Source organism: Lemur catta, chromosome 3 (genome assembly GCF_020740605.2).
Source record: "Lemur catta isolate mLemCat1 chromosome 3, mLemCat1.pri, whole genome shotgun sequence".
NCBI classification, from domain to species: domain Eukaryota; kingdom Metazoa; phylum Chordata; class Mammalia; order Primates; family Lemuridae; genus Lemur; species Lemur catta.
In genome coordinates, this window is record NC_059130.1 from 21,268,370 (window position 1) to 21,282,522 (window position 14,153).

The window sequence follows — 14,153 nt, forward strand, 5'->3', positions numbered from 1 at the left end:
ACACTCTTACACTGCTGGTGGGACTGCAAATTGGTACAACCTCTGTGGAAAAGAATTTGAAGATACCTCAAAGAGCTAAAAATAGAAATACCGTTCGATCCAGCAATAGCAATATTAGGCATCTACCCAAAAGAGTAAAAGACATTCTATAATAAAGACATCTGCACCTCAATGTTTATAGCAGCACAATTTACTACAGCAAGGATGTGGAAACAGCCCAAGTGCCCGTCAATTCATGAGTGGATTATTAAAATTTGGTATATGTATACAATGGAATATGACTCAATTATAAGAAACGACAGTAATCTAGCACCTCTTATATTTTCCTGGATTGAGCTTGAGCCCATTATCCGCAGTGAGGTATCACAAGATCGGAGGAATAGCCTCCACATGTACTTGCCATCAAATTGGCACTAACTGATCAACACTATGGTGCTCACATGATAGTAATATTCTCCAGGGACTAGGGGGTTGGGGGGGGTAAACTCGCAACTAATGGTCACAGACACGGTGAGCATTGTAGAGGGAGAGAGCATGCCTCTAAATCTCTCTTGGGTAAGGCAAAGACATAAAATGTAACCAGAAGATATTTGCACTTCTGTATTTATTGAAGCATTATTCACAATGGCTGAAATGTGGAATCAGCTTAAGTGTTTATCAAGGGACGAATGGATAAAGAAGATGTGGTATATGTACATAATGGAATATTATTTAGCCATGAAAAAGAAGGAAATTTTTTCATTTACAGAAACATGGATGGAACTGGAGGACATTATTTTAAGTGAAATAAACCAGGCACAGAAAGACAAATATTGCATTTTCACACTCATATGTGGGACCTTAAAAAATTGATCTCATGGAGGTAGTGAATAGAATGGTGGCTACCAGAGGTTGGGAAGGGTGATGGGAAGGGGTAATGAAGAGGTGTTGGTTAATGGGTAATACTGTTAAATAGAAGGAAAAAGTTCTAGTGTTCAATAGTGCAATAGGGCAACTATAGTTAACAATAATTTATTATATTTCAAAATAGCTAGAAGTTTTCAAATATTGCCAACATAAAGCAATGATAAATGTTTCAGGTGAGTCATGTCCCAGTTACCCTGATTTGATCATTATATGTTACATGCTTGTATCAAAATATAAAATGTACTCCATGAATATGTATAATTATTATGTATCAATAAAAAATTTTTTTAAAAAAGGAAAAGGCAGTATTTGAACATATAATGACTGAGGCATTTCCAGAGATGGTGAAAGACATTAATCCTAACATTCAGGAAGGTCAGTAAATCAAAAACAGAAGTGTTGGACCTGGCCCATATTGGCCTACAAGAGTTTATTGTTAAATGTTTCAGAATTTTGTAAGCCTGTTGTTAACCACAGCCATCATCAAAAAATAAATTATATTAATTCACAATTAAACAAAATATTAAAACAGAGGCAATAAGGACTCAAAGCTTACCACATTGTAATTATATTGCTACATCTCACTATTATGCTCTTGAGGTTATTTACGTCAATTATGTCTGCATAATGAAAACACTACAGCTACTGCATATTCCTTCCAACTTGGCATTCCGTGATGTTATGCTGGTACCTTGAAATCAGCCATTGTGGGAATACTTACACTACAGATATCAGGGAATGCTACAAATCAGGATTGATTGATTGTTATTATGTAGACTTAAGAAAGTGATGGAGAGAATGTTAATGCTGATTAAACTTAAATGTGGCCAGCACGGTGTGTGGACATCTGTAGTCCCATCTACTTGGGAGGCTGAGGCAGGAGGATAGCTTGAGCTCTGGCTTTCGAGGTTACAGCGAGCTAAAATTGTACCTTTGCACTCCAGCATTTCAACCTGGGTGACAAAGTGAGACCCTGTCTCTAAAAGAAAATTAAAAATAAAATAAACTTATAGCTGTTACATTGTATAATAACTAGCATAAAAAATTAAGGAACTATTCTTCCAGTATTCAAAACTGTTTCTGATTCAGCAAAGAAGTTGCTCACGTCATTGACAAGGGAGTGAGACGTACCCTTTTGTTGTTTCATTTTTGTCTTGTTAACATAAATGAAAATATCAATCAACATTAATATTGGAATGACACTTTTTTGTCAACTGTAACCATAGGTTGGCTAAGGATACAAGAATTTAGCAAAAAGCAATGAAGTCATTTTGTAAAAATAAATTAGGATTTTGGAATTAAAAAAAAAGTATATTATGTTCTTTATTATTGTATGTAAATTATGTGCTATACATACTATATATCAGAAACATTATAATAAACTTATGTATGGACATATATGCATACTTTTGTTTTCCTAGACAGCTACTGCTAAGAACATTTACCAGCACACCACTGAATGTTTTCAAAGCAGCTCGTCAGAAAAGATAAACTGTCTATAAAAGAATGAAAAATTAGATGGACAATCAAAGTATTAATAGCCACATGTTAGCAAGGAAAATGTGGAGCAATATCTTGAGAATGCTAAGAGAAAATGAATAAGTCAACCAAGAATTATATAAATGAAAACTATGTTTAATGAATAAGGGAAAAATGAAGTCAGTTTTCAGAGAGGTACAAACTAAATTTAATGCCAACTATGATACTGTAATATAATAAGAAACAGATATTTGGTCTTCATTCCTGGTTCCTGGCACAGAGCTCCTAAATCCCTTGGAATTTCATAAGTGATAGGAACATCTTTTGTTCTAATGAGCAACTCTTGGCGTGCTCTTAGATAGCTTTAAAATAGGGTGGGAGCTGGTCACCAGAAAGACAAAACCTTCATTAGAAGTTTGGAACTTTCAGCCTCACCCCCCAACTTCTGGGGAGGGAAGAGAAGCTGGAGATTGAGTTAATTATCATACCTCCATGAGGAAACCTCCATGAAAAACCTCTGAATGACAGGGTTTGGAGAGCTTCTGAGTTGGTGAATGCATTCACATTTTGAGAGAATGACACACCCCAACTCCATGGGGACAGAAGTTACTGTGCTTGAGATCCTTCTGGGCCTTGCTTTATATACCTCTTCATCTGGCTGTTCATTTGTAGTCTTTATAATATCTTTTTGTAATAAACCAGAACAGCAAGTAAAGTGTTTTCCTGAATTCTGTGAGCAGTTCTAGCAAATGATCGAACCCAAGGAGGTGACTGTGGGACTCTCCAACTTTGTAGCCAAATCAGAGAAGTGTGGGTACCCTGGGACCCACTACTTGTGGCTGGCATCTGAAGTAGGAGCAGTCTTGTGAGACCGGGTCCTTAATCTGTGGAGTCTGTGCTAAGTCTGAGTAGTTAGTATCAGAATTGCATCAAATTGTAGGATACCCAGTTGGTGCCTAGAAAGTAGGAGAATTAGTTGGTGTGGGAAAAAAACACCCACACATTTAGTGTCAGTAATATTGTGAGTAGAAAGAGTTCACAGCAACAAACTGTCAGTAAAGGAACTTCTAGAGGCAATACTCCCAGAATATAAGGCATAAGAAGAGATGCTCAACAAAACAAAGGGTAAGCATGGCACTCAATCTAAAACAACATTGACTATATAAAACAATTAAAATTATAATGTCTAATTTGTGGGAACAAGAAAAAACAAGATAAAACTTAAACATAAGAAGTTTAAGTCATTTTAATAGTTGCTGGTATTGTTCTAGAAGAAAGTAAAAATATTTTATTAAGTTTAGATTTTATTAAATTATATACATAAATTGAATTTTTAGAGCAATCACTAGTAGAATAGGAAAAGAGTAAATACATATTAAACTTTTCCTATAAATGGCCAGATAGTAAATATTTCAGGGTTGGGCCAAGAGGCAAAATTAAGGATATTGTATAAGTACTGATGCAACAAAGGAGAAAAGAAATTTCTGCAATCATTTTATTGACAAATAATTGAGTATAATTTTTACTAATAAGAAAAATAGAATCCTTTGAATAACACTTAACTTATTTAGAATCTAAAGTAGTGTACTATATCATCAAATTGGTTGCAAATGAAAAAAGAAAAATAATTTCAATACAAAAGAAAGCAAGAAAGGAGGAAAAGAAAGGATCATATAAAATACATAAATTATATAAAATACAAAATGAGTTAGCTGAAGAAATTCTAAATATATCATTAACCAGAATAGATATAAATGATTCAACTCCCTTGCTAAGAGACAGTGTTCATCAGACAAGATTTTTTAGAAATCTAGTTATAGTTCTTGTTTACAAGAGACACACTTAAAATATAGTTCTTATTGCTCTTGTGAATCATGTGTTTTCTATTACATTTTCTAATTGGTTATTGCTGGTGAATAGGAACTCCAGTTATTTTTTTTTTTCATGCAGATCTTAATTACAGCTAGGCTTTCTCAATTTATTTTAAAGACCAACACAGAGTGACATCAGCAAGATGGCAGACTAGGATTTTCCAGCACTCATCCCATAGTGGAAACACCAATTTGAGCAACTACTTACACATGAAAATACCTTCACAAGTGCTAACGAAGCCAAGTGAAAGAGTACATCATCCAAGTGTAGCTCAGAAGTAAGAAAAGATGCATTGAAAAGGGATTACATCAAACTAAAATCTTCTGCATAGCAAAGAAAACCAACAGAGTGAAGACACAACCTATGAAATGGGAGAAAATATTTACAAACCAGGCAACTGATAAGGGGTTAATATCCAAAATATATAAGGAACTCAAAAAACTCAATAGCAAGAAAACAAATAACCCAATTAAAAATGAGCAAAGGATCTGAACAGACATTTTTCAAAAAAAGTACACAAATGTCACACAGGTTCATGAAAAAAATGCTCAGCATAACTAATCATCAGGGAAATTCAAATTAAACCCACAATGAGATATTACCTCACACCTGTTAGAATGGCTATTAAAAAAATGACAATCTAAATGTTGGTGAGGATTTGAAGAAAGGGAACCATAGTACATTGTTGGTGGGAATATAAATTAGTACAGCCAGTATAGAAAACTGTACAGAGGGATCTCAAAAACTTAAAAAGAGAACTACCATACTATCCAGCAATCCCACTACTGGGTATATATCTAAAAGATGTGAAATCAATATGTCAAAGAGATGTCTGCATGCCCATGTTCATTGCAGCATTATTTACAATATACAGGCTAGATATAGAATAACCTAAGTGTCTATCAACAAATAATTACATAAATAAAATGTGAGATACACCCCCCCCCAATGGAATACCATTCAGCCTTTAAAAAGAAAGAAATCCTGTCTTTGGCAACAATATGAATGAAACTGGAAGACATTTTGTTAAGTGAAATAAGATAGGCACAGAAAAATAAATAGCACATGATCTCACTTATATGTGGAATCTAAAAAAGTCATAAAAGCAGAGATTAGAATGGTGGTTACCAGGAGTTGAAGGGGAGAGGATTGGGAAGATATTAGTCAAAGGATATAAAATTTCTATTAGGAGGAATAAATTCAAGAGATCTATTGTATGACATGGTGAGTATAGTTAATAACAATGTAATATATACTTGAAAATTGCTAAGAGAATAGATTTTAAGTGTTCTTTCTTTATTAACGGGGTACATGGGTTGTTTTTGTAATGCTTGAGTGCCAGCGATAGGTGTTCCCACCACCCAAACAGTATTAATTGCATACATTAGGAAGGTTTTCTCCCCTCCCCTCCTCCTCCCTCCCTCCCTGGTTGATGTCCACTGAGTTTTACTTCCCTCTGTGCACATCTGTGCTCATCAGTTAGTTCCAATTTAATAGTGAGTATATGTAGTGTTTGTTTTTCCATTCTGTAGATATTTCATTTAGGAGAATTGTTCCTAGTTCCATCCAGATTGTTGCAAAAGGTATTAATTCATCTTTTTTTATGGCTGAGCAGTACTCCATGGTATACATATACCACATTTTATTAATCCCCTCAATAAAATAAATAAAAAGAGAAAAGCCAACATAACCTTAATACCAATGTAATTTTTCATCTGTGATGGGCATAAAGATGTTCCTGGGAGCTTATTAAAAATTAAAATTACTAGGTTCAACTGGCAAAGATTCAGTTAAGATAGAGTAAAGGAATCTGTATCTTATTAAGTCCCTCTTTCCACGAGACACCCCTAGGCGCTTATGATATATGTGGTTATGTGGGATGAGGACTAAACTTTAGGAAACACTGAAGAAGAGTTTGTTATAGAAATGCAAAGGCAATGTATGTTGTTAAATCAACCTCCATTAGTCAATATATCAACAAAATAAAGAAGGAAAACTACAAATATTAGTTTCAATATCAATAGACATTTAACAAATTAAGAAAATTTAGCAGCACTTAACAATAAACTTAAAGATTTGCCATGTAATTATCTTTACCATTAAGATCCAGAAACCCCAGGGAGGCTCACCAAAACTAATCAACCTTGTTTTAAGGTTTATTGCATACTGATGGGGTTGGGGAAGTTGCCTCTTGCTTACCCAATATTAAATCTTACAACAAAGCTACGTGAATAGTATGGTATATGCATAGGAATAATTAAGTAGGTGACTGAAACAGAATAAAACATTCAAAAATGGGTTAAAAAATAAATGAGTACCTAATATGTGATCTAGTTAATATCTAAATTCAGTGGGGGGAATTAATGTTATTTAATTAAAAGATAGTAGTAAACTAACAGTCCATCTAGACAAAGAAAAAGTAAGACCCTTACATGATACTATAAAAAATAAATTTCAGATAGATATATGAATATGAAAAGAAAATCTACAAAAATATTTAAAAGAATGCAAAAATTATATGGATAACCTAAGAGTGGAATCAACCTGATAGAGTCAACAACACAAAAGCTCTGAAACCATAATGGAAAAGAATAACAGATTTTTTCAAACTTGTTTTTAATGAGCTGTTACATATGTACAAAAAGAGCACAAATCCTAGGTGACTAGCTAAATGAATTAGCACAAACCAAATACTCCTGTAAATACACCTAAGTCAAGAAATAGACTATCTCCAGCTTCCCAGAACCCATCTTCACACTTCTTCCCAATCCTGTCCTCTCCCACTGCCCTAAAGGCAACCACTATCCTATTTTGTAATATTTAATTTAGTTTTGTCTGTTTTTAAACATTAGGTAAAGGAAAATTTGCATTTACATATATACACACATACATATATATATATTCTTTGGATTCTTCTTTTGCTTAACATGATGTGTGTGAAGTTCATCCAGATTTTGGGTATAGCTGTAGTTCATTCATTTCTAGAGCTTCACAGTGTTTCATCATATGACTAAATGACACTATAGGCATTTTGATGAATATTTGAATTCTTTCTAGTTTGGGAAGAGTTAAAAATAATGCCACAAGAATAATTTTGTCCATACATCTAGATGCACACATTACTACTAGGTATATACTTAGGAATGCAAATTGCTCAGTTAAAGTGAAAGGGTATGCTTAATTTTAGTAGATACATCTAGTTTTCCAAAGTGGAATACCAGTTTATACTTCAATTGGTGGTGTATTAGAATTTATTTTACGATACATTCTTGCCAAATTTTGTATTATCAGTCTTTTAAATTTTGGCTAGAAATGATAAATTCAACTACATAAAAATTATATATTTTTGCATCAATATAAATGTAAATTGTACTTATTAATAATAAAATTATTGGATAAATTATTGCACATCCAAGTTATAGGCTAATATATTGTTAGAAAAAATGATTTAGATCTCTAGATATTTTCCTTAGGTAATATTCATGATATGTTGCTGCCTTAGTTTGGGCTGCTACAACAAAGTACTGTAGACTGGGTGGCTTGTAAACAATAGAAATTTATTTTTCACAGTTCTAGAGGCTGGAAGTCTGAGATCAGAGTACCAGCATAGTTGGATTCTGGTGAGGGACATCTTCTGGGGTTTAGACTGCTGACTCTGGTTATATCCTGACATGGTGGAAAAAGACTAAACTATCTCTCAGGCCTCTTATTTTAAGGGCACTAATACCATTAATGAGGGCTCCACCCTCATGATCTAATTACCTCCCAAAGCTCCCACCTCCAAATACCACTATATTGGCGATTAGATTTTAACATACAAATTTTAGAAGGTTACATTCTATCCATAGTTGCCATTTCTTTTGGCAACTAACAGTTGCCAAAAGAAAGAAAACATGCAGCACAGTAAAAAAACCAACCAAAGCTAAACCACAAAGAAAAAAATGAACAAAAACTCTCTTCACACTTGTGCAAATGTACTTATGTGATCATAGGACATATCAAATATTTAAAATTTCTTATCTCAGGGACTTAGAATAACCACAGTTATTACTATTATAAAAGCATATATTACCTTCATAATTAAAAATTCCAATCAAAATATGCAAACAAAAACAAACACCTATGACAAAAATAAAGAGTATACCAGCTATTAACAAGGCACTGCCCTGGATTGTGGTTATTTAAAAATCAGTAAGACACAGTTTCCCTTAAAGGTTTATCATCTGGTGGAGGAGTCAGCTTGGTAAAGAGACAATACTTTCATTGAAGATTCAATTATTTCTGAGGGTTTAGCAAAAAAAAAGTCATTTCCTGTTAACCACACAAACTCTATATCACAAGATAATTTTGGATTTGTGAATAATCAATGTCAATTGTCTTTCCTTGGATTACCTTGAGAGAACCTTCTAAAATGAAAGGAATTTTTTCCTTCTCTTTTTCTTTTTCTTGATCTGATATTTCTGTTTTGCTGATTCCTTTGTTACCTATAACCAGAGAAAATTAAACTTCTTAGTAACTCTCTTAAATAAGGTATCATAGAAGGACCAAATCTCTGGGTTAGAGGAAATTTCAAAAGCTATGAAGTTCAACTTCCCATTTATTCATCTCTAAATTTTTTCTCACCATTTCCAGAGTGAACATCTGAAGTGGGACTAAACCATTTTGGTGATGGGGATCTTATAGTCTTTGGAGACAGTGTATCCCATTCTCAGTGTGTTGACATGTTGCAGCTTTTATTGAACTGGAATCCCTCTTCCTAAAGTTTTCACCTAATTAATCCTAATTTAACACTTTAAGATCACACTGACCACATCTAACTTTTCCTTCCGTATTGAAGCCTTTCTCTTACCATTGCAGTCATTCTATTTTGAAAATTTACCCCTTTCTGGACTTGAGAGGCCTCAAACTGAATGCAATAACTACCAGGTGCATTCTGGTCCCAAACTCACCATTTTCTGGATGTTCACAGGCAATTAGATATGGAACTTTTGATCTGTTCAGTAGTATTATAAAGAAAAGGCAGTTAACTCACAATTTTTCCTACCAATAGGCAAGTATGGCTCTAAACATGAGTGTCAAAGGGAAGAATTAACTCTTTTTTTTTAATATAATCCCATCCATTTTTTTTAGGTACTTAGGGCTTTCCTGCTGGGCCCCTCATCAGGAAGAAGACTGAGCTGATGGATTATACAACCATTTTGGTAGTTATGGTAAATGATTCATCATTGACTTGGTTTTATAAGTTTTACTTTAGAATAATACCATGTGCCAACTCCTCTGGTAATTGATAGAGGTAGTAAAAATTTTGGAAATTATACAGCTTTTTTAAATGAGAAATCACTCTTTATGTTGGCTATCATAAACAATGAACATTATTAACAGGGAGTCCATTTCCTTTGCACAAACTCAAAGAAATATCCTTATTTTATAGATAAATTACCTAATTGTTTTACTTCTTTTCTTTATCAAGTATCCTTTTAAAGGTCTACTTTACCCTGACACCGTCTTTTCCTCCCCCCCACAAAGGTATGTATTAATTTAAGATCCCATCAAGTACCTGCCACAGGTCTCCAAAAATCCCTTTTCCCTCTATTTCTAGATTCCCACTCCCAGTTTGCTGTTCTAATGAAGGTCTTGTTTTAATATCATTTTTGCAATTTATAATTATTTTAGTGGAGACCTACTAACTGAATTTACCTCATATATTGTCAACACATCTTAGCTAGCTTAACCTACCAATCCTACCAGTGAAGACATTTGGCATTCCTCTAACACATAACACTTTAAAAAAATTATGTAAAATTTTTATTTATTTTGATGATTTAATTTTTTAAAAATTATTATGGGTACATAATAGTTGTATTAAATATGTCTTTATGGGGTACATGTGATGTTTTAATACACGCATACAATGTGAATTAATCAGATCAGGGTATTCATCACTTTAGGCTCATCATTTCTTTGTGTTAGGAACATTTCAATTTCACTCTTTTAGTTATTTAAAAGTATACCTTAACTTATTGTTGATTATAGCCACTTTCTTGTGCTATCAAACATCGTTTATTCTATCTAACTATATTTGCACTCATTAACCACCCCTACTATAACCCCTCTCCCCACTACCCTTCCAAGCCTCTATTAACTGTAATTCTACTCTCCATCTCCATCAGATCAATTGTTTTTCATATTTAGCTCCTGCATATGAGTGAGAACATGTGCGATTTGTCTTTCTGTGCTTGGCTCATTTCACTTAACATGATGTTCTCCATTTCCATCCATGTTGTTGCAAATGGCAGGATTTCTTTTTTGTGACTATGTAATATTCCATTGTGTAATGTACCACAATTTCTTTATCCATTCATCTGTTGATGAGCAATTAGGTTTATTCCACATCTTGGCTATTGTGAATAGTGTTGCAATAAATGTGGGAGTGCAGATATCTTTTTGATATCTTGATTTCCCCTCCTTTGCATATATATCATCAGTAGGATTGCTAGGTCATGTAGTAGTTCTATTTTTAGTTTTTTGGGGAACCGCCTACCATTCTTCATAGTGGTTGCACTAATCTACATTCCCACTGACAGTGTACCAGGGTTCCCCTTTTCTCCACATCCTTGCCAGATTCATTTTTGCCTGTCTTTTTTTTACAAAAGCCATTTATTGGGGTGAGATAACATCTCATTGTAGTTTTGATTTTCATTTCTCTGATGATAATGATGTTGAGGATTTTTTAATATACCTGTTGCCCATTTGTATGTCTTCTTTTGAGAAATGTCTATCCATTTTTAATTCGATACTTTGTCCATTTTTAATTGGATTATTTGATTTTTTCTTATTGAGTTGCTGGAGCTCCTTCTATATTCTAATTATTAATTCCTTGTCAGATTGGTAGTTTGCAAATATTTTCTCCCATTCTACGGGTTGTTTCTCCCCTTAGTTGATTGTTTCCTTTGCTGTACAGAAGCGTTTTATTATAGCTTGAGATGATCCCATTTGTCCAATGTTGCTATGGTTACCTGTGGTTTGGGGCTATTACTCAAGAAATCATTGCCTAGATCAATGTCCAGAAGCATTTCTCCAATGTTTTCTTTTAGTAATTTCATAGTTTAAGGTCATAGATTTAAGTCTTTAATCCATTTTGATTTGATTTTTGTATATCGTGAGAGATAAGGGTCTACTTTCATTCTTCTGTGTATGGATATCCAGTTTTTCCAGTATCATTTATTGAAGAGATTGTCCTTTTCCCACTGTATGCTCTTGCCACTTTTGTTGAAGGTAAGTTCACTATAGATGTGTGGATTTATTTCTGGATTCTCAGTTCTATTCCATTGGTTGATGTGTCTGCTTTTATGCCAATACCATGCTGTTTTGTTTACTACAGCTCTGTAGTATTAACACATAACAATTTACACAACAGATAAAATCTTCCAGATTTGACAGGAAGTTAAGTCAATATAAAACAAATATTCTATTATCCCACTCAGATACAATTTTATCATATTTGGAATGCAGCTATTCTACTTATTAAAGAAAGTGAAGAGTCACAGGAAATTTGTGGGCAAGTCTTTTTAATCTTAAAATATTCACAGACTTCATTAAATTAAAAATAGGAGAAAGTACTTGGATTTTATTTTAGGTATAAGTTGAACTAGTTACTTACTTCTAGATTTTTTAGGGGAAAAAATTTTGCTAGCAGAAATGTTGGCACTAGTAGAAGATTTCAGTTCCATCTCAGCCTTAGTCCTAATGATTTCCTCACACATTTTAGATTCCTGATATATAGCTTCTTCTTTTGTAATCCAATCCTGAATGGATTTTGCAACAAGTTCCAAATAATTCCTAAACAAAACAAAGAAGAGCGGATGTCAATTGAGTTATTATTAAAGTCAATTAATACTTAAAATACAGACTGCTAATAAACTTCTCAAAAATGAACTGATGCTAAACTGCCCATGTAATGAAGATAATGAACTTAGATATACCCTAAATGTATTTTGTACAAAGTAGTCAAACAAATATCCAGTGAGTATATAAAAAACACCTAACTTCATTCATAGTTAAAGGCATGCAAATTTAAAAATGGGATCTTTCCATCCAAGTGAAGGATTAACAAGTTTGATAATACCAAGAGTTGATGACAGCTTGAAGAGAGAGTCACTCTCATCACTGTCAGTTGGAGAATAATATACTGCAATCTCTTTTTAAGGAAATTTTATAGTACATTGCAAATTCTTTTTTTTCTTTGATTAGGATTAGATTTAATCTATGAAGAAATTTGGGGGAGAACTAATAACTTTATAACTACGTGTCTTTCCAACTTCTGTAGATGATCTATAAGTCACTAAGTCTTTTTAAATGTATCTTAATAACTGCTTATAGTTATTTAATATTTCATCTTATCATAAATAATATTTTAAAATTTCTTTTCTTTTTCACAATTAATTTGCTATTTTATTGATTTTTTCCACTTTTATCCTTTCTTACTATTTATTTATTTATTTCAGAATATTATGGGGGTACAAATGCTTTGGTAACATAAATTGCCTTTGTACCTTCTGAGTCAAATAATAAGCAAACCCATCCCCCAGACAGCATGCACCACACCCATTAGGTGTGAATTTACCCATCCCCTCCTCCCATCTTCCACCGGCTGGATCCCCGATGAATGTTACTTCCATATGTGCACATAAGTGTTGATTGATTAGTATCAATTTAATGGCATGTACATGCAGTGTTTGTTTTTCCATTCTTGTGATACTTCACTTAGAAGAATGGGCTCCAGATATATCCAGGATAATACAAGTGTTATTAGTTTACCATGTTTTAATGGCTGAGTAGTACTCCATGGTATACATATACCACATTTTGTTATTCCACTGATGCATTGATGGGCACTTGGGTTGTTTCCACATCTTTGCAATTGTGAATTGTGCTGCTATAAACATTTGAGTGCAGATGTCTTTTTTATAGAATGTCTTTTTTTCCTCTGGGTAGATACCCAGTACTGGGATTGCTGGATCAAATGGTAGTTGTACTTTTAATTCTTTCAGGTATCTCCATACAATTGACACTCTAGATTTACTAAACCATTCTAGCTTTACTGTGAAACTCACCGGACTTTTATGTAGCCACATCTTAAATGCTATTCCTTAAGCTGCTTGTGCATTTATGTTCACATCAGCAATTCATTGCTTACCAAGAGTCAGTCATATTTGTTCTCAAACTAATTCATATTATTTATACTGATTAGTGTAATTATTTTTAAATTAAATGTTATATGCATTTATAACATATGAATGTCCAAAAAGAGGTGAATGTCCAAAGAGATTTATGTCCAAGGCAATAAGTTGAAAGATTTAGGCTTGACAATAAAAATTAGTTATTGTCAAATTATGTGAAAGTAAGGGCTAGAGTTTTGGAAAAATAAAGCCGGATTATGTACTCAGGTTGCTTCATGGTTTTCTTTAATTCCTTATCCTTTTTGAAGAAATAAACTAAAAATTGTAGACTATGAATTGTGAGTACTCAAACATCTTCACTGAGAGCGTAATAGATATTTTAAACTCAACATGTCCCCAGATGAACTACTAATTTTCTACTCCAAGCTGTGGCATCAAAGCTCTTTGGCATTTTAGCTGATGGCAAAGCTATCCTTGTAGTTGAGTAAGCCAAATACCCTGGTGCTACCTTTGACTACTCGTATTTTCTTACACTCTTCTTCCAATCTGTCAGGAAATCCAAATCATATTTTAAATCATTTAAAAATAATTACTAAAAACACGTGTTTATAATATATTGAAAACGTGATCACTTCTTGCCTCCTTTACTGCTGTCGTCCTGGTCTGAACCACCACCATCTCTTGCTAGGATTGCTGCAATAGCCCCCAACTGGTCTC

The 14,153-nt window shown here is 33.5% G+C and overlaps 1 protein-coding gene across 1 annotated transcript in view; it reads right to left on the reverse strand.

Annotated features, from left to right (window-relative positions):
- The window catches only part of SPAG17 (sperm associated antigen 17), a 238,307-nt gene that overhangs the window by 84,221 nt on the left and 139,933 nt on the right, over window positions 1–14,153 (reverse strand). Inside the window, exons 19-20 of the mRNA XM_045546928.1 lie at window positions 11,918–12,096; window positions 8,650–8,741 (exon numbers count right to left, since the gene is read on the reverse strand). Coding sequence (XP_045402884.1) covers window positions 8,650–8,741; window positions 11,918–12,096 — 271 coding nt within the window. The remainder of the gene's footprint in view (window positions 1–8,649; window positions 8,742–11,917; window positions 12,097–14,153) is intronic.